This window comes from Pteropus medius, unplaced genomic scaffold (genome assembly GCF_902729225.1).
Source record: "Pteropus medius unplaced genomic scaffold, Ma_sr-lr_union100, whole genome shotgun sequence".
NCBI lineage: Eukaryota > Metazoa > Chordata > Mammalia > Chiroptera > Pteropodidae > Pteropus > Pteropus medius.
The window spans coordinates 11,179,124-11,206,869 of NW_024349801.1; the positions used below are offsets into that span (position 1 = coordinate 11,179,124).

At 37.7% G+C, this 27,746-nt stretch overlaps 1 protein-coding gene across 2 annotated transcripts in view; it reads left to right on the forward strand.

Annotated features, from left to right (window-relative positions):
• The window catches only part of ADAMTS18 (ADAM metallopeptidase with thrombospondin type 1 motif 18), a 357,590-nt gene that overhangs the window by 277,186 nt on the left and 52,658 nt on the right, over window positions 1-27,746 (forward strand). For both annotated transcript variants that reach the window (XM_039888839.1, XM_039888840.1), the window contains 5 exons: window positions 18,998-19,280; window positions 21,365-21,558; window positions 21,826-21,909; window positions 23,451-23,610; window positions 24,929-25,034. In XM_039888839.1, coding sequence (XP_039744773.1) covers window positions 18,998-19,280; window positions 21,365-21,558; window positions 21,826-21,909; window positions 23,451-23,610; window positions 24,929-25,034 — 827 coding nt within the window. The remainder of the gene's footprint in view (window positions 1-18,997; window positions 19,281-21,364; window positions 21,559-21,825; window positions 21,910-23,450; window positions 23,611-24,928; window positions 25,035-27,746) is intronic.

The window sequence follows — 27,746 nt, forward strand, 5'->3', positions numbered from 1 at the left end:
GATCACTACATTACCCCTTTTATGATACCCACCGATTCCTGATTCTTGTTCTTTTATTTCTTTAATGACACCTTCCCCTACTCTCTTAGATACCATGAGCTCTCCGTCCTGTCTAAAAGTTCCCTCTGCCAGCCCATTCATCAAGTCTGTATAAGAAAATATTTAATGGTTGTCATTTATACTTTAATTTAATGCCTGATTAAACTTAATAGTAAATGAAATACATTGCTGTAATTATATCAAAAGGATATTATTTTAGTCTTCAATTCAGAAGAATCTGCCAACTAGGATGTACATAGGTACTCATTCATTCAACAAAGGTGGAGGTACTCATTCATTCAACAAGTATTTTTTATGCCAATTCTGTGCTTGGGAAACCAGACTAAACCAGACAATAGAATTATAGCAGTGAACTAATTGAAGTGCTTGCACCCCTGGAGCCTATACTCTTGTGGGAGAAAATGGACCATAAGCAAATACATTTATAATCTAACAGAAGGTTAAATGTTATGAAGGAAAGTAAAGCAGGGGGACAGGCGTGGGGAGCGGTGGGGTGGGAATTTCGTAAGGTGGGGGTCATGGAAGGTCCTGCTGAAAGTGGCACAAGAGCAGGAAGGAAATGAGAGTGTGAGCCAGTTAAAGGAGAGTGTTCTGGGCAAAATAAATAGGACTTACAAAGGCCCTACTCAGAAGCAATATACTTGGCATATTTCAGGATTGGCCATCAGGTCAGCATAGCAAGTACTCATTTAGTAAAGGATAAGCATTAGGAAATGAAGTCCAAGAAGAACAGGTGAGTTCAGATCATGCAAATCATGAAAATAACATGACTCTCTCATGTAGGCCTTGATGAGCACCTTGACTTTTACTCTAATCTGGACAGGAGCAGCCAAAGAGTTTGGAGCAGAGGAGCAAAGTGACATCACTTGACCCTGATTGTATCCTTTCCCATAATATTACCAGTTATGCCTAGCACATAGTATGTGGTCAACAATTGGGTAAATGATTATTATTTTTTTTTTTGTTCAATTTCCTGTGTGATGAGTCCCTCTATGTGGGGGGGAGGGACTGTTTTTCTGTTACTGAAGTTTCTATGACCATTGGTAGTCAATAGAACTACTTTCTTAGTTAATAGCAGTACGAATTACATTTCTCAGAGTCAAGGCACCTTCGTCCAAATCACCAAGCCACCTTCTCGCATGATATGTATCGGTGCCTTTGTGAGGATGTTTGGAAACTCAGAAAGTGAGGTATCTATCAGTTGGTCTGAAATGAACTGGGTTTTCTTCCCTGTGCCCTGCATGAATAAAATACCTTTTCTCTCTGTTCAACTTGAAACCAAATACAGCTGTCATAGTTTTATTATTGTTTTTAGATATTATGATTCTCATTATTTTTAACTCTAGCAGGTTTATAAGACTCTCTGCAGGTATTAAAAGGGAGATTGATAGAACCTTGTTGTTGACTACCTCCCATCCCTTGGCTGTTGGTACTTTATCGGGAACTCTCAAATAATTACTTGTTATTTGACATTACTAGGTTCCAGCTTGTTTGCAGCAAGCCTCTTTTAATCTTATCTAAGAATGGGAGATCATGAAAGGTTGGTTTCTAATCCTCCCTCATTTCTGCTCCAGATATATGTATGCCACGCCATTTAATTTATGTTTGGCGGTAGAGATTCCTATCTTTAGTAGTAGTTTGACATCTTTTAGATTAAAAAGGAAAACAAAATATAAATGTGATTATGGACAATTTACTGCATAAAGTTGATGGCAGGATGGTGGCTTGGTGCTTCCTATGCAACTTTCTGTGCTGTCCAATATGGTAGCTGCTAGCAACATGTGACTAATGAACACTTGAAATGTGGCTAGTGTGATTAAAGAACTGTACTTTTATTTCATTTTAATGAATTAGGTTTAAATATAAACTACAGTGGCTAGTAGCTACTGTATTAGTATAGATTTGATGAGTTAAAGGGATTGTCTACAGGAAGTCAGCAGGGCTGAGTGATTCTTTACAGGTGACAAAAAAATGAGACCAAAGGTTCTTTTCATCTTTGATCTACCCAGTTGCCTGCAAAAGAGATCTGAGAACCTATCTTACTTACCCATTCCCAATAATTAAACCTTTGTGTTTTTTTTTTCTAGTTTGTTTACTCCATCTTTACCATCATTGCTTGGTTTCCATTGCCATTTTCTCTTGCAAAAACCCAGTGGGTAGCCTCTGATGGGTTTCTTGGCTTCTTTTCAATCCATCCTCAACATTGCAGCCACATTAACTCTCCTCGGGATTAAATTCCTGATGACTCTCCATTTTTCTCAGGATAAAACTCAAAGTCCTTAGCTTTACGGCACATAATGGCCTTTTTGCTTTGCAAGTTGTAAAATTCTGGCTACTTCAAAGTCAACTGAATGTAAGTTTTACATTTAATGATGTCATTTTTATTTGAAATTACATTTGGGTATATATTACCCTTTTAGTATTCAGGGCTTCAAAAAAAAAATCCACCACTTTCTACTCTCAAAAGCATATACATGCCAGTGCACATAACCACTCCATGCTTGACAAATCAAATAGCCGCAGGTAACGGAGCCACCCTTTCTCTTTCACCTTTGCTCCCTCACCTGGGTCCTCCCACTCCCCACCCCCACCCCACCTTGTTCACCTGGCTGACACTAGCCTCATCAAAGAGTCCCCCTTCTAAGAATTTGTTAGATGCCCTTTCAGTTATCTCCCAAACTCCTTGGGAGGACAGGGGGTGGGGCAGAAGGGGGCCGTCTTCTAATATCTGCTTAGCTGTTAGTCTCCCTGGTCAAAACTATTTCATTCCTTATTCCACAGGGCCAAGGACAGTGCCTAGCCTATTCTAAATAGTCAATATTCGTTGAATGAATGAATCTGACAGTCACATGCTGTCATGTGGGGTGTTTTCCGAAAACCCCCATTCTCCCCTCCCCCACAAAGTAACAAATTAAGACCAAACTCTTCATATGGGCTGTAATTTTATGTACAATTTGTGGAACTAGATAATGCAATGTTTGGGATACTCTCATTTTTATTTTTATTGAATTATATTCTTGGTGATTATTCTTAAGTAATGACTTCTTTACTTAGTTGACTGCTACCAGCTTCATTAGTGGTTGCTATATTGTCACAAAAGCATCTTTTGGATGTCATTCATTCAGTCATCAAATACTCAGGTTTGTTATGCATCAGGCACTGCTCTTGGTGTCTGGAAATTGGGGTTAAAAAAATGGGACAAGAACATATGAGGTCCCACCTCTCTGCTATCCAACATGCTAGTAGGAAAAGATAAACAACCAGTCAGTAGAGAAACATAATACTTTCAAGTAGCTAAGCAGCAAATAAAATAGACTAGCCAGGCACTCACTGTGTGTCAGACAGTATTCTAAGTGGTTTACATGTATTAATGTCTTTAATGCTCAGAGCAAGCCTATATCTTTCATTTATCTTCAGGAAACTGAGGCACAAAGGGTCAAGTAACTCAACCAAGGTCACAAGTCTTACAAGCAGTGGAGCCGAAACTTGAACCCAGACATTCGGTTCCAGTCTGCGGTGTGACCACAGTACTGCCCGCGGTCATGTTAAAAAGGGGTGTTTTAGATTAGATGGTTAGGAAAGAACTTTCTGAGAAGGCAAATCCAGCCTGACAGAGAGCTTGCTTGGGGTTTACAGTGTTCCGCTGGAGAAAGCCCCAAACAGGTTTGGCGAGTTTAAAGAACAGCAGAAAGGCCTGCCTGCTTAGAAAGTGTGAAAGGATAGGGAAGGGGGTGGGTGTTGTGCTGAGAGAGAGAGACCCCGACCCCTAGAGAATACCAGAGCAGTCACTGGCTTTCTCACTAGAGCCGTAAAGATGAGCAGGCAGCACCCAAATGAGGGCAGCAGTCTTTAGGTCAATAAACTACTGGACAGCAAAGGTGTAATTTTACTCACACTCTTGGTTGTTGATGGAAAATATAAGATATTAGCTGTATCTCAGTGTACGTGTTGTCTTAGCTGTGGTTGGAGAAACAAAACTCACCTTTTCTTGGCATTCTTTCTTTTTTAAATTTATTTTTATTATGGTGACATTGGTTAACAAAATCCAGTAAGTTTCAGGTGTACAAGTCAACAGATAAGGCATATACATTGCATTGTATGTTCACTGCCCATAGATTTCTTTCTATCACCACCTATTTGACCCCTTTCACCCCACTTACCTCTTCCCCTCTGGTAACCACTAGTCTATTGTCCATGTCCATGAGTCTCTGTTTAAAAATCACTTTTTTGGCAGAAGTTAAGGAACTCAGCATCCTGCTGCTGATTTTCTTAATGTAATCATGGCAAACCACTGAAAGGCAGTAAGAAATCTCTGATTAAAGGAGAGGCTTAACAGCAAAAGCAATTCACTTTAAATGTTTTAAATTCAAATAAAAGAATGGGCTGTGGAGTAACTCGCAGTCAGTGTATGAAGCATGAACAGCTGATTTATGAAAGAGCTGTCTTCGTGTGCATGCACTTGAATAGTGCATTTTGAGATTGCTTACAAGGAACTAGTTGTTCACTTTTAGGGATCTGGAAGCCTAGACATACTTGGTTTGAAATACAATTTACCCTAGGACAAGTGCAACCTGAGCCATCTGACATTTTGAATAACTTTGTAAAGTGATCCGTGACCCATGACAGATATGTAACTATTGACATCAGATGGAAGTGACCCAACATTTGGCAAGAAAGCTACTTCTCGTCTTCCTGCCACATTATGCTTGTAACAGGAAGAGGACTTGCATGACAGTTGGATGAGCCAAGGAAACTATGAGAGCCTGAGGAAAAACTTGGAAATCACCACACATATCCAATTAATCCCTCTGTTACATGTTAACGAGTTAACAGCATATGTGTTTGCCTGACATCCTATCTTATTTATGTCATTCTGAAGTTGAATCTGGATGGAGGGTATTAGTTTAATTTAATGCAAATGGTCCTTTGCTATTTTTGCCCCCAGGCTCCCCTCCTCCATTCCGAGCATCTGTTTGGAGTAGTAATTTCTATGCTATGAAGGCAAGTTAGGTTCACAGAACAGAAATGTTTACCCGTTTGTAGGCTTCTGTAGTTCATTTCTGCATGAAAGTACCAAGTATTTGCAAACTCACAGACTTTACAAGGTAAATAAACTATGCTGCTGTACTAACCTTCTAAGAAAGCTGTTTATCTACCTGCCTTATGCAAACAATGATCATTTATTGATCTCTTAATGAATGTTTATCATCAAGCAGTGTGCTCTTCAGGCATTACCTGATATAATCCCAAACAATGCTAAAATATAGAATTCTATGTTATTCTCATTTTACAGATGAGGAAAGTAAGGCTAAGGGGGATAATACAAATTGTCCAAGATTGCAGAGATTTTAAGGTGTGGATTCAGAGCTTGAATCTACATCCAGACTCAAAATCCCACTTCTGTTTCCCTTTGCTCAATATAGACTCTTCATTCATAACCAGATACTTTTTTTTTTGTCAATAACTACATTTGTGGAATTAGCATTGTGCTAGGTGATCTGAAAGATAAAAAAAAGAAGGAAAAAATGTCTCTGATAATAAGACATGACTCATATAAGCAATGCATAAAATTTAGGGTGGAATTAGGGCAGAGGTCACAAAGGCAAATGTCCACAGGCACCAGACCAGTAATGTAATGCAGAGCATGGGACAGTGGGGAGGGGTGGGGACTGTGATGAACTGGTGAGCATATGCCATAACCTTAGGGGCAGGCGGTCCTTAGCTGATATCCAGTAGTTGTATATACAAAACAGAATTTCTGACTTGTCTTGAAAAATTGGATGAAATGACTATATTGGGTTCAAATTCATACATGGAAAACAATGTTAACACAGAGTTGAAGAATAATACCTACTAAGGTAGAGTGATATCAGCAAGATGGTGGAATAGAAGTTTCCAGTGCTTGTCCCTTCATAGAAACATCAATTTGAACAGCTATCTATGCATGAACATACTTTCACAATAGCTAAGTGAATTAAAAACTTAAACATAGGGCTTGAAACTGTAAAACTATGAGAAGAGAATATAGGGAAAATGCTTCTTGACATTGGTCTGGACAATGAATTTTTGGATATGACCCCAAAAGCACAGGTAACAAAAGCAAAAATAGAGAAGTGGAATTGTGTTAAACTAAAAAGCATCTGCACAGCAAAGAAAGTGAAGAGACAACTTATGGAATGAAGGAAATATTAACATACTGTACATTTGGTAGGTGGTTAATATCTAAAATATATAAAGAACTCAACGACAAGAAAACAAATATCCTCATTAAAAATTGGGCAAAGGACTGAGTAGACATTTCTCCAAATGGCCAAAAGGAATATGAAAAAATACTGAAAATCACCAGTCATCAAGGAAATGCAGATCAACACAATGAAATATTATTGGACACCTGTTAGAATGGATATTATCAGAAGACAAGAGATAAGTGTTGGGAAGGACATGGAGAAAAGGAACACTTATACATTGTTAGTCATGGAAAACAATATGGAAGTTTCTCAAAAAGAAAAAATAGAACTATCATATGATCTAGCAATTCTACTTTCTGGATATATATCCAGGGGAAATGAAGTCAGGATCTCAAAAAAGAGATCTGCACCCTTGTGTTCACTGCAGCATTATTCACAATAGCCAAGATATGGGATCAACTGAAGTGCTTATCAATGAATGAGTGAATAAAGAAGATGTGGCATACATATACAGTGGAATATTGTTCAGTCACAAAAAGAAGAACATCTGTCATTTGCAACAACATGGATGAACCTGGAGGACATTATGCTAAGTGAAATAAACCAGGCACAGAAAGACAAATACTGCATGATGTCACTTAAATGCGGAATCTAAAAAAGTCACACTCATAGAATCAGAGAGTAGGATAGTGGTTGTCAGGCACCAGAGGGTAGGGGAAATGGAGAGGTTTTGGTCAAAGGGCACAAACTTTCAGTTATGCAGGGCGAATAAGTTCTGGAGATCTCATATATAGCATAGTAACTGTCATTAATAACACTGTATTGTATACTTGATGTTCATCTCTGCTTCTTCCACATCACCCCCGAGAGAGCTTGGGAAGTCTAATCAGTCATCGAGCCTCTCTGTGCGGTTACCCAATGGGTGGATGCCACACGGCATACTTCATCACATCTCTAAAAGCTGGTTATTGGCATGGCTTCCAGCTCCAGCTGTCTTTTTAAAAAATGAATACTGTCAGTTCCAAGGTAGGCAGGGCAAGGTAGGGTGGAGGTCTTGACAAAACCCATCACCACTACAGAAACAAGTATGAACATATGTCTTCCTGATGCTGTGTGTCAGCAAGCAGCAGCCTTGGAAATGAAGGAGCATCATTTATTTAAAAAATGATTGTTCCGCTATCTTGCAAATATAACAGAAACCATTCGTGCTTAGTCACAGGACCTCTAAAACTGTTCCTCCTAGGAAAATCACTATTCTCAGCAAACATATATTCAGCATCAACTATGTAAATTCCTTACTCACCAAACCCAGAAACCAAATACATTTGACAGTAAGAATTTAAATAGCAAGAAACACCAATAATGTATTGATTATTGATATTCGGATAACAAGGAATTAGATTTGATAGCAAGGGATACTAATCTTATATGAAAATATTAACCTTAACTGATACTGAGAATTTAGATTTCCATACTTGAATACCTATATCTGTAATATTTAGGCTCTTTAAAAAAGAAATCTGAAGCAAAGATGGTATAGTAAGAATTGGCAAACTGGACGTTAGCTAACATGTGCTCATTATGTAATTTTCTAGTCTTGTCTAAATTTTTGGCATATTATTGATACCAGGCAAAATATAGGATAACTAGTGTATCTTACACTATTCCCAAGGAGGCAGAGAGTCCTTACAATGTAGATCCAGCCAGTTTTTTGTAAAACAGATCAGATCTTTTGGCTTTTCTCTTCAAAACCTTCCATTGCATCTTACTATACAAGAATTTAAGTATTATCCTCAGAGGCGGACTGCCCTGACTGTGTTCTCCCACAGTATTTTGGGTAGTCCCTCATTCATTCAGCATGATTTGAATGTCATGCCAATGCCATCTGAGTGTCAAAGACACAAAGGCAAGCACAACACTAACTCTACTTTGCAGGGATTTACATTGCAAGAAGAGAGAATAAAAGACCCCTTTGATAAGTGCTATGTTAAAGTACAGGATGATAAAGAAGCCAACTCAAGGGGCATGTAAATCAGAATGATGAATCAGGACAAGGATATAGTGTATCTGATTAATTGGTTCTACGTTTGTCTTCCGTAGCAGAAGCATCCTTAAATGCAGTGATCAATGTCTTGCTTGTTTCTGTCTTCCTTAGTACCAAGCATGTTGCCTTATTTCTAGTTCATTAATTCTACAATTGTTTATAGAGCAATTTCTATGCGCCAAACACTGGACACACAAAAACGAGCAAGTTAGACGCAAGCCCCAGGTTTTATGGTGCTAGGAAGACTAACGGACAATAAACACGTAAAATAGCTACATGGTGGACCATCAAATAATGATAAAGTCTGTACAGAAAAATAAAGCTGACTGATGTGGGGAATGACAAGGTTTGCTTCATGTTTATAGGGTGATTCGAAGAGGTCATCTTTGGGAAAAATCTAAATGAAGTGAGGTATGGGAGGAAAGTATGTTCTAGACACAGGAAACAATGATCACAAAGATCCTGGAGTGGGAGCTTGGCTATCTTGTTGATGGAACAGCAGTGGAGCCAGTGTACCCCAAGTTCTGTAAGAAGCGGTAGAAAATGGTTTAGAGAGGCAACCGAAGGCTGTATTTAGATTCGACTGGACTGCAAAATGGTTTGAAATCCATATTTCTTGTTCTGGAACTCATCTTGTAATAATACAGCATGAATATGACCTGTTTAAAGTGATGCTTTAGAAAAAAACTTTGGAGCAAGAAAGGGTAGGGATTACCCACGGGGAGGTGAGATAGGAGGCTACTGCTTTATTTTAGGCCCCGGGAGGTGCATGAATGAATTTGAATGAGAACACAGGGAAGGACAGAGTTAGGAGCTCAAGAGATCAATTTTATTTTGAAATACGTCAATGTCGTTAACCACATAAATGCTGCACCGGTAGGATGTCATTTGGGAAAAAAAAAATGGTATTCTGAGGTTGGGAGCACAAATTTGGCTTCTGAAGTTTACATTAAAAAACTTAGATGGATATGAATTATGACCATCTCCTCCCAGACATTTAGCATGCCCCTCCCCCCCATAGGATGCTGACATGACATGTGAAGAAGGGTGACTGTTATCAGCAGACACAGCACCAAAGCCTGGAATGATCTCGGGGTGGGGGGAGGCTGGCCGCATGGCCCCATGTGAGGTTCGTGGAAAGTCTGGTTTCTATTAAATCCAGACATGCTAGCTATCTCAACTTGGTCCCTCACAATTAACCAACAGCCATTATGGCAATCATGTGTTTTCCAAATGACATCCTTTCTTAGGCTTCCTTTGAAATGATCTGATTCTCAAGGAAAGGCTGGAGCAAAGAGGATTGTGAGACACAGACTGTGAAATAGCTCCCTCCTTTGTCCTTCCTAGATGAGAAAGTCTTTGTGACCAAAGTGCCGGTAAAGGTCATGTACCTTTGACATCGGTCCTTCTCGTTGATTGTCAGGGCATATTTAGCTATTGGAGGGGCAGGGGACATGGGGTTTCTCTTCCGTACCATTCTGTGTATCTCTCTTCCAAAGATGTGTGGAGTACGTCTGATATACAGGACGTGCTGTGGCTCTTGCAAAGCAGAGTAGCCCAGCCCTGCCCTGAAAGCACTTGCTGTACACTAGAAGGGGGAAAATCAGAGCATCATGGGATGAATTCTGAGCTTGGCTTAGTAATGTCCAGTAAGGCCACATTCCACAGAGTGGTTGAGCCGGTTATCTCCAGGTCCATGGAGAAGCTTTCTCAGTGACACTGTTGAGCACCCTCCCTTTGGTGTGCCAATCGAGAGAGGAAGCCAAAAGGATGACACTCTGATTTTAGTGCTACTTGACCTCAGTCTTTGTTTCTGGAAGATCTGAGTTTATGGGTACCTCTGTGTTCTTTGGATCCATCAGAAGGGGCAGTAAAAGGTGGTTGACAGGAGATTGGGACCTACATTAAGCCAGACCAGAAGTGTTTTGTTCTTAAGAGTCACACCTTGCGAATCAGTTATTTGGGTTACTATCCTACTCCCCCTCAAAAGTCATATCCTCCCTGGGACTTTTTTCTTTTCTTTTTTCAGCTTTATTGAGTTTTAATTGAGAAAATTGTACGGTATTTAAAGCATATAACGCAATGACTTGAAAGCATATACATTGTGAAAGGATTCCCCCTATCGAGTTAATGAACACATTCATCACCTCATATATTTACCTTATTCTTAAATTTTTATGAGAACATTCAAGTTCTCATTTAGTAAATTTCATTCATGCCATACAGTGTTTCTGGAACTCTTCCTGAATTCTAATGGGATGTGTGTTTAAGAGTGAGGGAAGGTTGTGAGGTCAGACAGCCTTGGGATCCAGAGAGGTTAACAAAAATACCCATCAAATAGGAGATGTTGTGAGAGTCAGATAAAATTTTGCAGATAGAATGTTTCGTACAGTTTCTAGTACATAGGAAACAGTGAACTATTCTTCCAGGTGGGGGCAATAAAGAAAGGTGGGGGAGAAAAGGAGAGAGACTCCCCAACATCTGTTGATCATGGTTAAACTACTTAGTTTCACTTATAAAAGTTGAAATACACATCGTGACTCTTATAAAAACGGTATGCATTTATGAGCATTTGTAAATTTAATTTTTTAAAAATTAATACTAAAATTTATATAACAGGCTGTGGTAAACATGTCAACCGTTCTGATACTAATACATTGTTTAAAAAATAAAAAGAGCTTTGCAGAAGTATATGCCCTTCTGAGAATGGGCACAGCCACATGTTGGACAGAATCGGCTCATATCACTCAACCTGATGCTGACTTATGAGCCATTGTATTCTGGTCTCATGAGATTTGGGCTATTGAAGTCATTAAGTGTTTATTTCGTTAGAAATGTTGTTAAGTTACCAAATAAGTAAGCTTCATCAGTATATTATTAATATCTCTTTGGAGCCACAAGAATGGCATAATTTACCTCAGTATAGACAGTTTATAGTTTAAGTGCTTTGAAGAAGGGACCGAATTGATTCATCTTTATGTCAGTAGTATAAGCCATTGCATATGGTCAAAGCCATGTTGGTTAATATTGTTTTGGAGCCAAATTTGGCTAAGTGTTAGTGAAGAAAGGGATAATTTATTTTAAGCCTACTGGAGTATTTGAAGAAGAAGTTGAACATACCAAGCTAAGGAAGAGAAAAAGAGCAGGCATTTCTGAGGACTTCGGAAGCAATATTTTTGGATTTTTTTTTTCCTAATCCATCATTATCAGGGTGACTCAGAAACCCATAGCCACTATGAGTGCATGGAGAGACTACCTGCCTAGCTGAGGTCAGGAGTAACTTGGATAAACATCTTTGCCCAGTGATGCAGCTGCGTGTATCACAGACACAGGCAGAATGCTAAGTGAGCATCTGTTGTTGAACAGCCTTGGAGTGATCTGCTCAGGTGTTCACTGGGAGGAGGTGGGTCTTTACCTGTCCCATCTAAACAGATAGCCAGCATGTAACTTGAGAGCTTTAGTCCACTCATAGTGTATTCTCCTATGTTCTCCAGAAAGTCTACTTTGCTTTTTTTCTCCCAGTAGTAATCATCCATTTAATTCTTTAAGGCCAATCAGCGGTATCCTTTTCCTCCATGATGCTGCCACTTTTTGGTGGAGGGCAGGTGAATAAGAGTGGGTCCTCAGAATGGACGAAGGCTAGATTTAAACATTTTAACTTGTGAACATTATGGATGAGAAGTTAATGGTCCAAAAAGGACCATTTAGGAGGAGCAATTTAGTGATTTTCTTTCCACTTGACATCTGTCTTTCCCATCCCTATTAAAACAAACCAAAGATCAAATCAAAGCTAAAACTTAGAATCTTTGTGTTAAGTAATTCTCTGAGGTAGAAAACTCATGATTTCTCTTCTGTCTTAAATATCTTCAGTTACATTTGCAAGAATTTCATTAATATGTCTCTTTTCAGGTCTTACGGCCTTGTTTAGTCTTTTCATTGTTTGTCTCAGTAAAGAAAATATTTATGCCACTTTCCAGAATTTCAGGTCCAATTAAAGGGGATAATTATATAATACAAACACACTGTTAGAAAAAGGCATGACTTCTCTGATTTGTTCTCTCAAATCATCACATATAATAATAACAGTAAATGTGCATTGAGTGTTTTCTCTGTGCCAAGCTCTGTTCTTAGCATTATAAAAATCCTCTAAGGGAAGTGGTATTATTATTCCTGTTTTACAGATCAGGGACTTGAGTATATGAGAGATCGATAAACTTCTCCAAGAGATAAGGGAAAGGATGAAAGGGACCCTTAACCATTACAGAATTGAAAATACTTTGTGACTCTTATTAGCTTTATGTCCCCCTCACCAAGCTGTGAGCAGTTTGGGGATATTGACAGTATTTGATTAAATTTGCACTGACTGGGTTTTTCAGTTTTTTGAAGGAAGATTACTGTGTATATAAACAAATCCCCTTTTAAATCATGTTTCTGTTGTGAGTCCCATTGATGGTAGTATTGATATCAATGAATGAATGGGAAATGCTGACATGTTTACAGTTATCATTATTATATGTGATGATTTGCTGTTGTGTATATTATATATATTTTTTCTCTCTAAATATAAGACATTTTATCCTCTTCCTTTGACAGTAATGGAGAATCCTGAACATACATTCTTTTTGCAAAGTCTATGTCCACGTGTGAGGGCCTGTCCAAGTTATCTGTTAAACCATCTCCACATGTGTAGATGCAGATGGCAGGAAGTTCTATTTCAATGTCTTAGAATTGTGTGCTCTATAGAGAACTGAGGATGTTATCAGTGTCGGTATGCTCTTGGCATTATAGCATCAGATTTTGTCTCCTTAGCCTGATCATTGGTCCAGATGATTCTGCTTATTCTTACCTGGGACCTGGTAATCAATTTTTTATATACTTGCAAGTCTCTAATTGCCTTTTTAAAAGTTACTGTGGCTCTATTTTTTATGTTAATATCTACTGAGTAATTTACAGTTTAGCACCGTGCCTGATATTCACTTATTTAACCAATGAGAAATCTCAATTTAGCCATATTTTTATTCTCATTTCACAGGTGGGGAGAAAAGGGAGTGTGGGTGGGGGATCAGCAGAGCTTAAATCTTACCTCTGAACTGTTTCATTTTATGTTGAGTATTTCCCTTAATTCATTGTCTCTGTGCCATTCTATTTTATCTTAATGATTTTGGTTACTTCTTCATGAAATCTTAAAACATCCTCATGCCGATGATTTTTCTCAATTAAAGTATTTCTTGGCCTTTTCTTCTTAGTCTTTCATTTCTTGGATGCTGTCTTTCTCTCCTCCCCCTACCCCTGGACCATGGATTTCTGTTTCATACTGACTACACTTTTTAAAACTCTTTGCTTATTCTGAACTTTCTCCTTTGGGGTATCCTCATACATGTTGGACAATAAATCAGTTATTCTTTAATGCTATTTTTTGGATAAAGTAATATTTTTTAAAAAAAATATGATGTCTTGACTGAAATCACACATTTTTTTGGTGCTGTTTTTGGAGATAGGTTCAAAATTAAAAAGTGAAAAATAATTGACATTATTCAGTTACGATATTTTAAATTATCTGGTTACTGATAATTACAAATGCATGTCTTTGCCAATATTTCTTCAGCCAGCCTCATGGGAGCTACTTTGTTGTTAGGTCAGTCTTTACTAAAAATAGAAATAGAATAATGATACTGCCCATGGGGTTCTTTTATTATTATTTCAGGATATTTCTTTAAGATACATTATCTCACTTGAAGTTCTGGTTCACTTTTAGCAAACATCATTAATCTATTAAGTCTTTTAGTTTTTGATTATTTAACAGGTATAAGTACTGGAATGCAAGTCACTTAAGACATAGACCCTGCCTTCAGAGAGCTTATAAGCTCTGAATATTTTATATGTTCATTTAATATGTTCACTCTGAATATTTTAATAAAGAATTGTGTGTTTATACCACCACTTAATTCATCAACTATTTATGGAATCTGCAGTCTCCCTTTTTATGTTAAATCTAAAGCCTTTGGTAGGATTTTATTATGGCCTATTATAGGGAGTGTACTTAAAAAGTAAATTGAAGTGTAATTTAGACCTGACACGAATCCTTTGAGAGTTATTTTGGCCATTGAAATCTAAGAAAAGAAACAATTGCTAACACATAAAACATACTATAGTATCCCCTTTTTAAAAGTATAAAATGGCAAAATGTGAGCTGAATAAAATAATGACTCCTGGTCAGTATCTATTTAATTCTTAAACTCAGCAGCTAAATTATATGACTGTGTTTCTAGGTCTTTAAATGTGAAAAAGACTTGAACACTTATTTTGAGAACCATACGGTGAGCAGACCCTTCAGTCAAGAATGGGGCACCGCCACATCTTTATCTCTAGCTCTCAAGGTCTTCTGAGGGAAAGGAGTCCCCTTGGGTGGGGAGTTGGGGGCAACTCTCAGCTTATGGCACCTACATCTTCATGGACTTGGGGCCTTTCCTGTCCTTCTCTAGCCCAAGGCAAGCCGAAGGGTGTCCTCCTGCTCCATCCCTGTCTTAGCAGGCCACTGGGTCTCTGATCCCCTCCTCTCCCTCACCAGCTTCTTCCCTTTTTCATTCTTCATTGCCCATCTTCATCCCATCTAGGCTACCCCTGCATGAAAATGCCCTTCCTCAGAAAAGCATCGTGTCATCTTCCATTCTAAAATGATTTTCCCCATCAAAATCCCATCAGCATTTTTTAAAGAAATAAAACAAAAAAGCGTCAGATTTGTATGGAAGCACAAAAGACCCCGAATTGCCAAAGCCATCCTGAGAAAAAAGAATGAGGCTGGAGGCATTACTCTGCCAAACTTCAAATTATACTACAAAGTGACAGTAATCAAAACAGCATGGTATTGGCAGCAAAACACACACAGACCAGTGGAACAGAATCGAGAGTCCAGAAGTAAACCCATATTTATATGGCAAATAATTTTCAACAAAAAAGTCAAAAATATACAGTGGAGAAAGGAAAGCCTCTTCAATAAATGATACTGGGAAAACCGGAAAGCCACCTGCAAAAGAATGAAACTAGACTGTTGTCTATCATCACACACCAAAATTAACTCAAAATGGATTAAGGACCTGAATATAAAACCTGAAACAATAAAATGCATAGAAGAAAACATAGGAACTAATCACAAGGACCTTGGACTTAAAAAGGACTTTATGAATTTGACCCCAAAAGCAAGGGAAGTAGAAGCTAAAATAAATGAATAGGACTACATCAAACTAAAAAGCTTCTACTCAGCAAAGGAAATCGTAAACAAGGTAAAGAGACAACCATCCGAATGGTAAAATATGTTTGCAAGCAACGCCTCCGATAAGGGCCTAATATGCAAAATATACAAAGAGCTCATACAACTCAATAACAACAACAGCAAAAAAAATGATCCAATGAAAAAATGGGCAGAGGACCTAAACAGATACTTCTCCCTAGAGGACATACAAATGGCCAACAAATATTTGAAAAGATGCTCAACATCGCTAGCTATTAGGGAAATGCAAATCAAAACCACAATGAGATACCATCTCACACCTGTTAGAATAGCTATACACAACAGGACAAGTAATAACAAATGTTGGAGAGGATGTGGAGAAAAGGGAACCCTCATTCACTGCTGGGGGGTGGCAAATTGGTACAGCCACTATGGAAAACAGTATGGAGGTTCCTCAAAAAACTAAGAATGGATCTACCATATGATCCAGAATTCCTTCTACTGGGTATTTACCCCAAAGACTTGAAAACCCATATCCAAAAAGATATTTGCACACCAGTGTTCATAGCAGCATTATTCACAGTGACCAGGACATGGAAACAACCGAAGTGTCTTTCGATAGATTGACTAAAGACGCTGTGGTACATATATACAATGGAATATTACTCAGCCATAAGAAGAGATGAAATGCTGCCAGTTGCAACAACATGGATGGACCTTGAGATAATCATGCTAAGCGAAATAAGCCAGATAGAAAAAGTTGAAAATCACATGATATCACTTATATGTCAGATAGAAACCTAAAAGCAACAAATGAACAGGACAAACAGAGAGACTCATGGACATGGACTGTAGATTAGCGGTTACTATAAGGTAGGGGGCGGGGGAGGAGGGAGTAGGTAGACGGTTAAAGGAGGTCAAATATAGCGGGGTCGGGGAAGGGCGAAGTGGGTAAAGAGGATCAAATATACGGTAGCTGAAGGAAACTGGACTTTGGGTGGTAAACACACAATAGAATATTCAAATGTCAAATTATAATGTACATTTGAAAATTATATAATTGTATTAACCAACGTTACCCCAATAAACTTAATTTAAAAAATAAAATATAATAAAATTAGTTTCCACAGTCTCCTCACCCTTTCCGTTATTTTCTCTCATAGAATACTGCTTTTTTTTCCTTCATATTTTACACAAAGGAATATTTCATACCCAGATGTGGTCTTGTTTAATCCCTACTTCCCCCCATTTAATCAGCAGCCGCATGAGACCATGGATCCATCTTGCTCACCACAGTTTGGCCAGAACATCGTGTGTATTCAGTAACTCAAAATGCTTCACACGTCTTACAAATATAAACATACGAGCAGATGACTTTTTGGGGATGTACTGGGTTTATATTTTCAAACTTTTTTTTTTTGTATTTATTGGGTTAGCCCCCAATGTTTTCCATCCAACTAAACCCCAGGAGAATATTTTTTCTTCCTTAATATCTAGTACGGTAAAATCCTTTTTTTTAAAAAAAAAAAAATAAGTGTTCTAAATTTTCATCCTTGTCACTCTGAACTAAACAATAAAAGCCTGCTTGGGTGCAGCATGTATGTCCCAGTATAGGATGACAATTATTATTATTTTTTTATTGCTTTCTCAATGCAGAAGTGTTCACTCTGCATTTGAATTGCCTGTAGTTCTCATGAAACAGGGATAAAAGAAAGTTTCCAAACCGGTTAGTCCAGTCAAGGCCCTTAATTGGTTTAAGCCTTTGATATTACTTTAACCAATTTAGGAAGTTAGTAAGGCTGGAGGGCTTTCATGGATAAGTCACTTTTTTTCTTCTTTAACTGTTCATTCTGTTTGTCCGGGTCTGTAAATGGTGTCTTTTATCTTCAAGCAGCTCGGACAAGGTGAGGGCCCTGCTCAGGGAAGGGGGGCCCTGAATTCTACCTGTGCTTAGATTTCCTCACAGGGTAGCTATGAGACTTAAATAAGGTACTCCTTATTTGATGCATACAGTACTCCTGGCTTCAGTACTATGATGTAGAAGGAGTTCATAGTTTTTATGAATTTGAGCCTGTCACTTCCCAGCTCTGGTTCCCCCTGCTGTAAGGGGAGGAGGAGGTGCTGGCATGCCCTCAGCATCCTCTCCACTCTGAGTCTCTTTAATTTACTTAGTCAACAAATGTTTATCGACTAATAAATATTGATTGGCTGGAACCGTGCGGCATACACTAGGGCTGCCAGTGCGGTTCCACTGTCGCAGAGTGTACATTGAAATTGTATGTCAGGGGTGGTGGGCAGAGGTTGCATTTTGTTTCCTTCATTAAGGATAGACTAAAGCAGATAATCTGTGATCTGAGGTAATTCGGAAGCGGGGGAGGGTAGTTTTAAACAGGGTCAGGAGTACAGCTTCTCTGAGGAGATGGCATTTAAGCTGAGACGTAAGCAGTGAGCACCAGAAAGCCAAGCAAGTCTGTGGGAGGAGATCGTGGGTGCAAGAAGTGTGTGCAGACTCCAGTAAGAGTGTAGGGGAGGAAAAGTCAGTTTCCCTTTATCCTCTGTTAACCTAAAAATAAAAAGCCAGAGTGAGAGGCACTAAGCATTTATTTAAGATCATGGAATTGTAATCCTGGGGCACAGATTCCGGCAGAAACCCAAGTTGTGTCCCGATTACAGGGTGAAGGCAAGGGGTTTTCTCTTTAAAGACAAAAAAAAAAAAAAAGGAAAATGATTACATGAATAGAGGAAAGAAATTTCTAACAATTTCTTGTTATTAGAGTTATTCTTTAGCTGTACGTGGCCGATTACTGATTCTGTCTTCAGAAAATGTGTCCTCAGTCAGCAGTCCTTGTGGTCAGGATGTCTGCTTTCCTGTTAGCTACAAACAGTTGTTTATAAGACAGTGTTGCTTTGGCCCAGTCCAAAGATTATGTTGCCCAGTTCAGACTTTCCAAAGGTTCAAGGAGTGAGACATGCAAGCAGTTCGTCTGGAATGGTTGCTCTGGCTCTATTATGTCAACTTTTTACACTTAGGTTCTTGGTTGGGATACCTCAATAATAAAAAAACAGGTTTAAGGTGGTGACTTGGGCCATTTTGACAAGTTATTCAGTTTTCCTGGATAACTCCCATATACAGGAGATATATATGTTGTTAAATGCCTGTTTGTTTTCTCTTGTTAATTTTTTTTTTTTTTTTTTTTTTCTACAAGGGGTTCTCAGCCAAGAACCTGGAAGGGTAGGGGGAAAACTATCTTACCTCTCCCATGGTGCCAATCCTAGCTTTTCCACTTACTATTCTTAGCCTCAGTTTTCTTATCTGTAAAGTGAGGGTGATAATAGTGCAGATCAAATGAGATGTCAAGCATTTAACACAGTCCCTGCACATAGGAAGTGGCCAGTAATCAGTCGCTGAAAAATCAACACATTAAAATAAAGGGATTCATGGAATTGTTAATATTTTCTTTGTGTTTGGCTTTTTAGTCAGGTCTAATAAGGACACGAAAAAACGAATTCCTCATCTCGCCATTACCTCAGCTGCTGGCCCAGGAACACAACTACAGCTCACCTGCAGGCCACCATCCTCACGTACTGTACAAAAGGACAGCCGAGGAGACTGTCCAGAGTTACCGTGGCTACCCGGGCTCCAGCCGGAATTACCCTGGTCACAACCCAAGTAACAATCCCGCCACATCTCAGAGTCAAGAAAGAGAACATCACCATCGAAGGTTGCAAAAGCAGCATTTTTGTGGACGACGCAAGAAATGTATGTAAGGAAACTTTCTCTTGTTCTGTTCTTATTTGGGCCCTCGATAAGTTTTCTTGCATTCCAGTGGGTGTGCTGACTTTGCAGATTAATATGGGGCTACACCGAACAGCCCAAGAAATTAGTCCTGAAGATAGACCAGTAATCACCCCTGTCAGACAAACACTAGGTGATCAAGTGTCAATTTTTCTTGGTTAAACTAGGAGAGATTTTTATTTATTTTTTGTTCTTTTAGCCTCTTCTCCTTTTTAGTAAAAGTTTCAGTGTCTCTGTGCTCGTGAAAAAAGTACCCAGTCCTCCAATAATGAAATAAATCAGAGATAAATCCTCTGGTGTGGTTGGGCGTTCCTTTTGAGGACTTAAAGGAGAAACTTCACAGGAAATAACACTGGCACTTTAGCAGAGGTGGCAGTGATTTGTAGGACCTTTGGCATGGTTTGTTGACCTAGGCACAATCTTCTGCATATTCTAGACAAGAAGTGTCCTATAGAAATATCATGCCAGCCTCAAATGTAATTTTAAATGTTCTAATAGCCACATTTTTAAAAAATTTAAAAATAGATAAATTAATTTTATCTAATTTATTTAACCCAATATATATAATATCATAACATGTCATACTGATGACAAATTATTTTTTTTATATTAAGTTTTGGAAATATAGTATTTATTTTACACTCAGAGCACAGTTCCAAATCAGATGATAAACTATCATCTGAAATAATCTGTATTTAAGTTTCATAAAATTTAAGGTTGAACAAGTAGATTTACATATTCAAGTTGTTCCAAACATACTTGATTTTAAATTACTGAATCGATTATTGCTTTTTTAAATTTAAATGTTAATTAAGATTAAATAAAATTTAAAAATCAGTTCCTCCCGTGTCATCAACCACATTTCAAAAGTTCAGTAGGCAAAAGTGGCGAGTGAGATGGACAGAGCAGCCAGGTGATGGTTCTGCCCACTGACCAGGGAAACCGGGGTCACTGCGATGTTGACCAGGAGCAGAAATGAAAGATAGTGCTTTTACCATTTTAATTGTTTTTTTGCATTTGGGGTGTTATTGAAATATCCTTTTTTGGGGGACTTCTGTTTGACGTAGATCCATAATAATAGTAGTAGTAATAATTGTGATGATATTCATAGTGGCAATGAGATATCAAAGCTAAACTCAGAGTCGCTCATCAAATTAAACCTGAGGTTTTAAATCTACCTCTAAATGGTTTGGTCTTTCAATTTCCTCTGCAGAGAGCAGTCCTCATTATTATAACTGTACCAGTTGTTAAAGTACTAAAATAATTCTCTATTAGTTTACATAGTACTGTCCTGAGTTTTCCAGATGCCCTTATCCTTCCCAGCCACCCTTGAACTTGTCATTGTCTATTAACTAAAGGGATCATGCCTGGCCCAAAAGACACTTCCAGGGCTCTGCTCAAAGGCTATGGCCAGTGTCCATTCTGTTAAGGTTGTGCCCACACCTTTCCTGCCACAAAGTATTTAATATAGTTTTAAATATCACCCCTGACTATGCTTTTTCCCCAATAAGTAAGTTAATATTAATTAGGCTAAAGAGTTTTTATTAACTACTCATTTTAAATTTTGTGTTGATAAAACAAGAGTATAAGACATGGGCAGAGTTCTACAGGATGTGTATATCTAAAATTTAGAAAATAATATGTAAGTGTTATGAATTCAGATGCTAAGAACATCAGTTTTTGCAGCTTTTCAGCAATAAAATAAAATGAGCATTTTCTGTTTTTAAAGACTAGTCCCATAACATTGATTTTCCTTGGCCTGCTCTACCAACTAGAATTTAGCTTTTCTTTTCCTCTTTAGAGAATTTTCGAGTGATTGAATCTATTCATCCATCCATCCAACCAGCCAGCCAAACTTCAATTGATTGAATCTTCCTTGACACACACTGGGTGCAAAGCCCTAGCACAGGCACTGATGGCATCACTTACCAGTAGATTAGGAGGTTTTGGTTACATAGTCCTTCTCCTCCCCTTGTTTCAATTTCTGTCTGTCTCACCCAGATGTTCTGTACTGATATCCCTTCCAAATGCTCTTCTGTTCATTGTAGATGCCCCCAAGCCTCCCACAGAGGACACCTATCTCAGGTTTGATGAATACGGGAGCACGGGGAGGCCCAGAAGGTCAGCTGGAAAGTCAGCAACGGGCCTAAATGTGGAGACCCTTGTGGTAGCAGACAGGAAAATGGTGGAAAAGCACGGCAAGGCAAACGTCACCACGTACATCCTCACAGTTATGAACATGGTAAGGAAGGCAGTCAGGACGCCAGCTCTCTGTCTCTCCAAAACAGCTAGAAATCACAGAATTCCCCTTGTGTTTGTTGAAGAGCAGATGTAGCCATGTGATGTTATTGGGGGGCAAAAAATTGAGTTTTGAAGAAATTGGCTTCACTGTACCTATATTTGGTAAAATTAAAGCCTACGTACTTATAAATATTTCTCATCAATTCCCCTCTCCACAGTTTTTGGAAGTTTTCAGATTTTGTTTGTTTTATTCCGATTGTTCCAACAGGTTTCCAGCCTGTTTAAAGACGGGACCATTGGAAGTGATATAAACATCGTTGTGGTGAGCCTCATTCTTCTGGAGCAAGACCCTGTAAGTGGTACACTTCATTTATTTCTTCATTCTGTCATTCGGGATATACTTGTTAAATACCTACTAGGTGCCAATCAATGCACTGGTCACTAGAAATTCAAATTTGAAAATATGCTGACCCCAGCCTCAAGGAAAGTACAGTTTAATAGGGCTGTGTATTCAAATAACTAAAACATCACAAAATATTTACCTGTAAATATATATGCATATATGTATTGCAAAATATGATTAAACATGCATGTATAATATAAATATTACATTATATATAAAAACATTATGTAGGCTTCACCAGGAAGGTAAACTTGTTAATAGATCTAAGGGTTAGTTAGATTTTGCATGTTGGATATGCTGGGTAATAGCAGGTATATGCAAAAGGATATTTTGAAGATGTACTGAAAATAAGTCATCAGAAAATTATTGTAGTAAACCTGCTGTCTCTCCAGCACCATCTTAAGTACTACAGGTAATAAACAAGGAATAATTTAACTGCCCTTGAACTGATTACAGTGAGGTACAGGACGAAAGCATGGGGCAAATTATGAAAATCAGAACATATAATAAAGTGTTAAATTGTATGGTACTTACTGCTTTGTAGTGTTTTGACCTTAAAAATGTGTTTTTCTGAGTTGAGGATTACCAATCAAACAGACTATTTTCCAAGTCCCCTGTGGCTTTTCCTCTTTATCTTTAATGCCAGTAGTGAACATACAAAGCAGGGAGCCAAAGACAAGAAAAACTTAATCGCCCAGGTGTGTAGAGCTGCAGAGGTTAACAGTTTATCAAATTATTCTTGGAATTGTAGAAAGACAGAAAGGGTGTGTGTTGTTTGGGAGACACCGTTGTCTCTAACCTACCACTTGTGCTTTGTTCAAGGACGCTGAAGCCGGCAGCACCCTAGTTCACTCATACTTGGAGATCCCTAAAAATCCTCAACTTGCCCCAAGTCAATAATTTTAAGCAAACATTTTGATAAATATTTTAAGGATAGGTCCTACCTTACTCTTTAGAATCTTGTAACTATTTGTTCATTCAGTAAGTTTCCATTTGATTGATTGATTGATTGTTTGTAACCTACGATATGCCAAGCCCTTTCTGGAAGTTTTGACATAGGGGTAAAAAACTATAGTCACTACCTTTCTCATATTCTACTGAAAAGGTGTTGAACTTTATCACCATTAATTTATAATTATGTTCTAAAAGTTATAAGAGTTTGGTGAAGGTGATACCAGCATGAGATAAGAAAAAAAAGGATGATCCTAACTGATGTCAGATTACTTGCCGTAGAAATATAATTGGTCATAAACTACACTACTGAAACTCTTGTAGTTACTTTAAATATTGTATTTACCTGAAATAGTTTTTAGTTTTTTCTTTTCTTTTTTTTTTTTAACCAATTATCGTCAACCTTAGCTCAAGTTTTTTCCTCTACTGACCTTTCTCCCTAGAAACATGATGTTTCTGTGTTTGCCTGTACAAATGGAATCATTCAACGTTTTCATCTCTGACAAATTCACACTCTGATTTGTGTGGGTTTCCCATAGGGAGGATTATTGATCAACCATCATGCAGACCAGTCTCTGAATAGTTTTTGTCAGTGGCAGTCTGCCCTCATTGGAAAGAACGGCAAGAGACATGACCACGCCATCTTACTCACGGGATTTGATATTTGTTCCTGGAAGAATGAACCATGTGACACGTTAGGTATGGTATGAGCAGATGTTCACACACACTCGTTAGTGGAAAACACAGTGTGGAAACATTCTATTGGGTGGGTGGCCCTTAATATCCTTAATAAGGGGAACTAATATATTTAAATTGGAGAGTATCCTCACTCTGCCCTCAGATGAATAATTTTCTATTTAACTGAACTCAGCGTGGAATGGAGAACCCATTTGCTTTATTTCTTTTGTATTTTTCTTAACTCTATTGATGTTCATTGAGACATGAGATAAATTATTTAACCAGACAAGCTGTGGCTTATTCCATATGCATCACGACTGCAGAACTGGGTAGCTTAAGAGAATTTGATTGGTCTCCATGGTACTTAACTGTGCCCTTGGTAGCAGTGCCTCCTTTAGAAAGTTACTTGACCTGTGAAGGAGTCAGCTTTTCTATATTTGTACAAGACAGTGAGTAAGCACTAAATTTTTTATATCTGCACTATATTTTCTGGTGTATTTCATTGCATATCGTAGGAATTCAAGAATTATTTTAATGGATTAATGGTCATCTAGATCAGTGTTGATGATGGCCGTGGCAGTGGTGCCACCCATGATATGTGCCTGTGCATTAGATTCCGTAGATGATCTCAACTTACATCATGGCAACAAGGTGGGCACCAGCCATTCACAAGTGATGGGGTACATAGCCTTTTTCTCCTGGTTACGAGGACCCAAAACTGCGAAGAAAGACATTTAACACTATTATGTAGTTCAAGATAGAGTCAAGGACCTGCTGCAACGATTTTATAACTGCCTTTGGAAGGAAGTCATTTTTGAGAACAGGAATAGTCGTCGCATTATGGCGAATGGAAGAAAAACAAATGTAATGTACTCACATTCAGTTGTGCATTTCCATGTTACATGCTTTAGAAAAAGATTAGAATGTGTGTTTTCTTAGAAAATATGCCTTGAACTTTGACGCTAATATGACTTAAGTGAAACTTCTGCATTGATTTAGCTATCATTGAAGCAACTGCTCTGATGCAAATAATAAACTTAGATGAGGCGTATGACTTACTATCCTACGTGTAAAATGAGAATTACAGTATTCATACTGACTTCACAGGGTTGTTAGGAGGGTCAATTGATGATAATATCTTAAAAAGAGAGCAAATATTAAATACTGCATTTATGTATTTGGAGGAGAGTGAACAATACGCCTTTAGTGTTTTCCTGCAAAAAAATTAAATATGTGAATCCATTAAACTAAGACGGCACAGAATATTTTGAGGACCTCAATGATCAGGTATCTGTGTGTGTGCTTTTTGGACTAACATTTGAAATTGATCTTTCAATAGGGTTTGCCCCCATCAGTGGAATGTGCAGTAAGTACCGAAGTTGTACCATCAATGAGGACACGGGACTTGGCCTGGCCTTCACCATTGCACATGAGTCAGGGCACAAGTAAGTGACCCCTTGATTCATCACTTTATAGGAAAGCATGTTGGGCGATTTATTGGCATTCTTCCAATAATAATTTGTTCTAGGTAGAATAAATGGGATAAATCTTGTGTAAAGCTTAAAATAGTGCCTGACTGTAAGAGCTCAATAAAGACCACCCATTGTTGAAGTAGCTCTTTTTAAACATTTATACTGAATTTAATAACCACACAGTATTACCTTGTGTGCATGAATGGACTGCAAGTTATCTAATGGACCCTCGGGTCATTTAGGCATTTGTTTATTTTCTTCCATTTATGTCTTGCTGCAGTGAAGATACTTTTAGTTCATTATACTAAGGAAATAACCATGGAGACATGTAAATTCCCAGAATGTAATGGCATATTGTTTAAAAGCTTTTGATGCATTCATTGGATATTCTTTTACTTGGTGCCATTGCATGCACCTAATATGCTTTTAATTGGTATTAGTAAATCTTTCTTTTGTGAAAATAGAGTTGGAAATGAGGAATGAGAAAACTAAGTAATGATATGAATTTATTTTATGAGGCCTATCATCTGGTGTGGACACAATTCTACAGAGGATTTTTAAACATTCGAGCACTAGCATCTACATTGGAATAAGCATACTGCTTTGCAAAATGACTATTTCAAAGGGCAAGCTCTTTGGATGTATGAGTTCAAGAATGTTTTTGTGAATATCTTTTATTCGATATTTATACTGAATGTTTAGAGCATCCAATTAATTTCTGACTTCAAGATAAAAGCAAATATCATCTGTTCCACAATTTTAACTTATATTATGATATTTGTATCTTTTATGAGCTAAATTTATTATCTTCAGGAAATTTGAATCTTGACCATTGCTGTTATCCAACAGATTCCCAGCATTTTATGTATATACACAACCGCTTTCTTAACATGATATGAATGAACCAATTTTACTGTGAACGGTGGTAAAAAATGCTCATTAGACACAAGGCCTCTTTGTACAGAACAGGATATAAAAATATCTATGAATATCAAATATATGTCTAAATTTGTTTCACTAGCATGAAGTCCAGATGAACAGGCCATTTAAAAATGTAATCATCCTTGGTTATGAATCAAAGTTACCAAAATCAAAATCTAACATTTTAGTGAAGAAAAACAAAGACATTCTCCAGGTTGGGGTGAGGAGAGAATAGTGTTAGGGGGAAAAACATATAAAATAAAATATACACTCAAGTTCTAAATAACAGGACCTTCTAGCGGTAATTTTGAAAGACATTTCAGGAGATTTTGATATGACTTCTAAAATGCTGTTAAATCAAAGTAAATTAGAAAATTAACATTTTTTTAAGTTTAAAATTGAATTCAAATTTGGTTTCTCATGTGCGTGAAACTCCAATGAAATGCTAATTTAATTACCATTTCCTCTTCAAGTAATGATTTCAATCTCTCCCGCTCCATCTCGTTTCTCTGATTCCTACTCTTTCCTCTCATACTTCACACACTTCCTTCTGTTTTTGACCTTCACAAATATATTTCTAGAAAGGGTGTCTACCAAACAAACTACCCCCTTAGTTTCTTGGTTCAATACAAAGAACTGAACTGGGCAACGCTGAGGAGGAGAAAACACTTTCCCTGCGTATATGTCGAGGTTAATAAATACCTATTTGTGCATCTGGGACATTCACAGATAGAATCACATTACAAAGCCATCCTGGCATTACTTGCTTGATGAATTGGAAGGACTGCTGGAAAAAGGGCTAGTTTATAGACTATTGAATCCTATCTCTGTTATAACATAATTATTTATTTGGTATAGGCTACCTTCAGAGAAAAGCTATATTAATATCAGAATAATATTTATTTCCACAGGAATCATATCTCCTTTATAAAAATATGTTCTTAAGAAGCAAATATTACTTCTTTAAATTAGTAGATGAAGAATAATCTAAATTAATTATAAAATTGATATCTCTCTATCCTTGGCTTCTCTAGAAAAAAAAAACAAACAAACACAAAAAAGCTTTTTTTGTGTACTGAACTTTCTAGACATAGCCTATGAAGCTTATTCTCCTATCCCTTACCACTTTAATATGGCCCGAAGTAAGCCCTGTCTTTACGGTGTATGTATCACATGTGGATATACATTAGTGTCACGTTTATTCTACCATTCAGGAGATTTGAGATTGTTTAGGTATTATGTTCATGATTTCTTGGCATAAACCACCTAAAATTATTTTTACTCTGTAATTGGTAGAACCTTCTGTGGTAAAATGGGACAAATCAAAGTTTTCTCATAAAATGCATTCAAAACAAGTCCTTTATATGTCTCCAAAACATGGGCTCAACCACTAATATTTAAAGATATTTATGATTATCAGGGAGTTTAATTATAAGAGTTTTTATTTTAGCTAATAAATGGACCATCATTAGAAGTTTGTCATACTAGCTGTATGTGTGAATATTCCATAAACAACTTATAATCAGCTCCTCTCTGTGGACCTACCACCTACTCACTATGAACTTCCTTACCACAGATCCACGATTGGTGGCAAGAAAAATATTTCACTATTTGAAATAAAATAATTAGACTGTCTCATCACTTCAATTTTGCTTAGAAATCTTAACCAAAAAATTTTTTTGCTCTTACAATTTTATAGCAGGTATACCATTCTTTGATTTTAGTAGCCAAACATACTAAAAAAAAGCCTTCAGCATTCTTTTG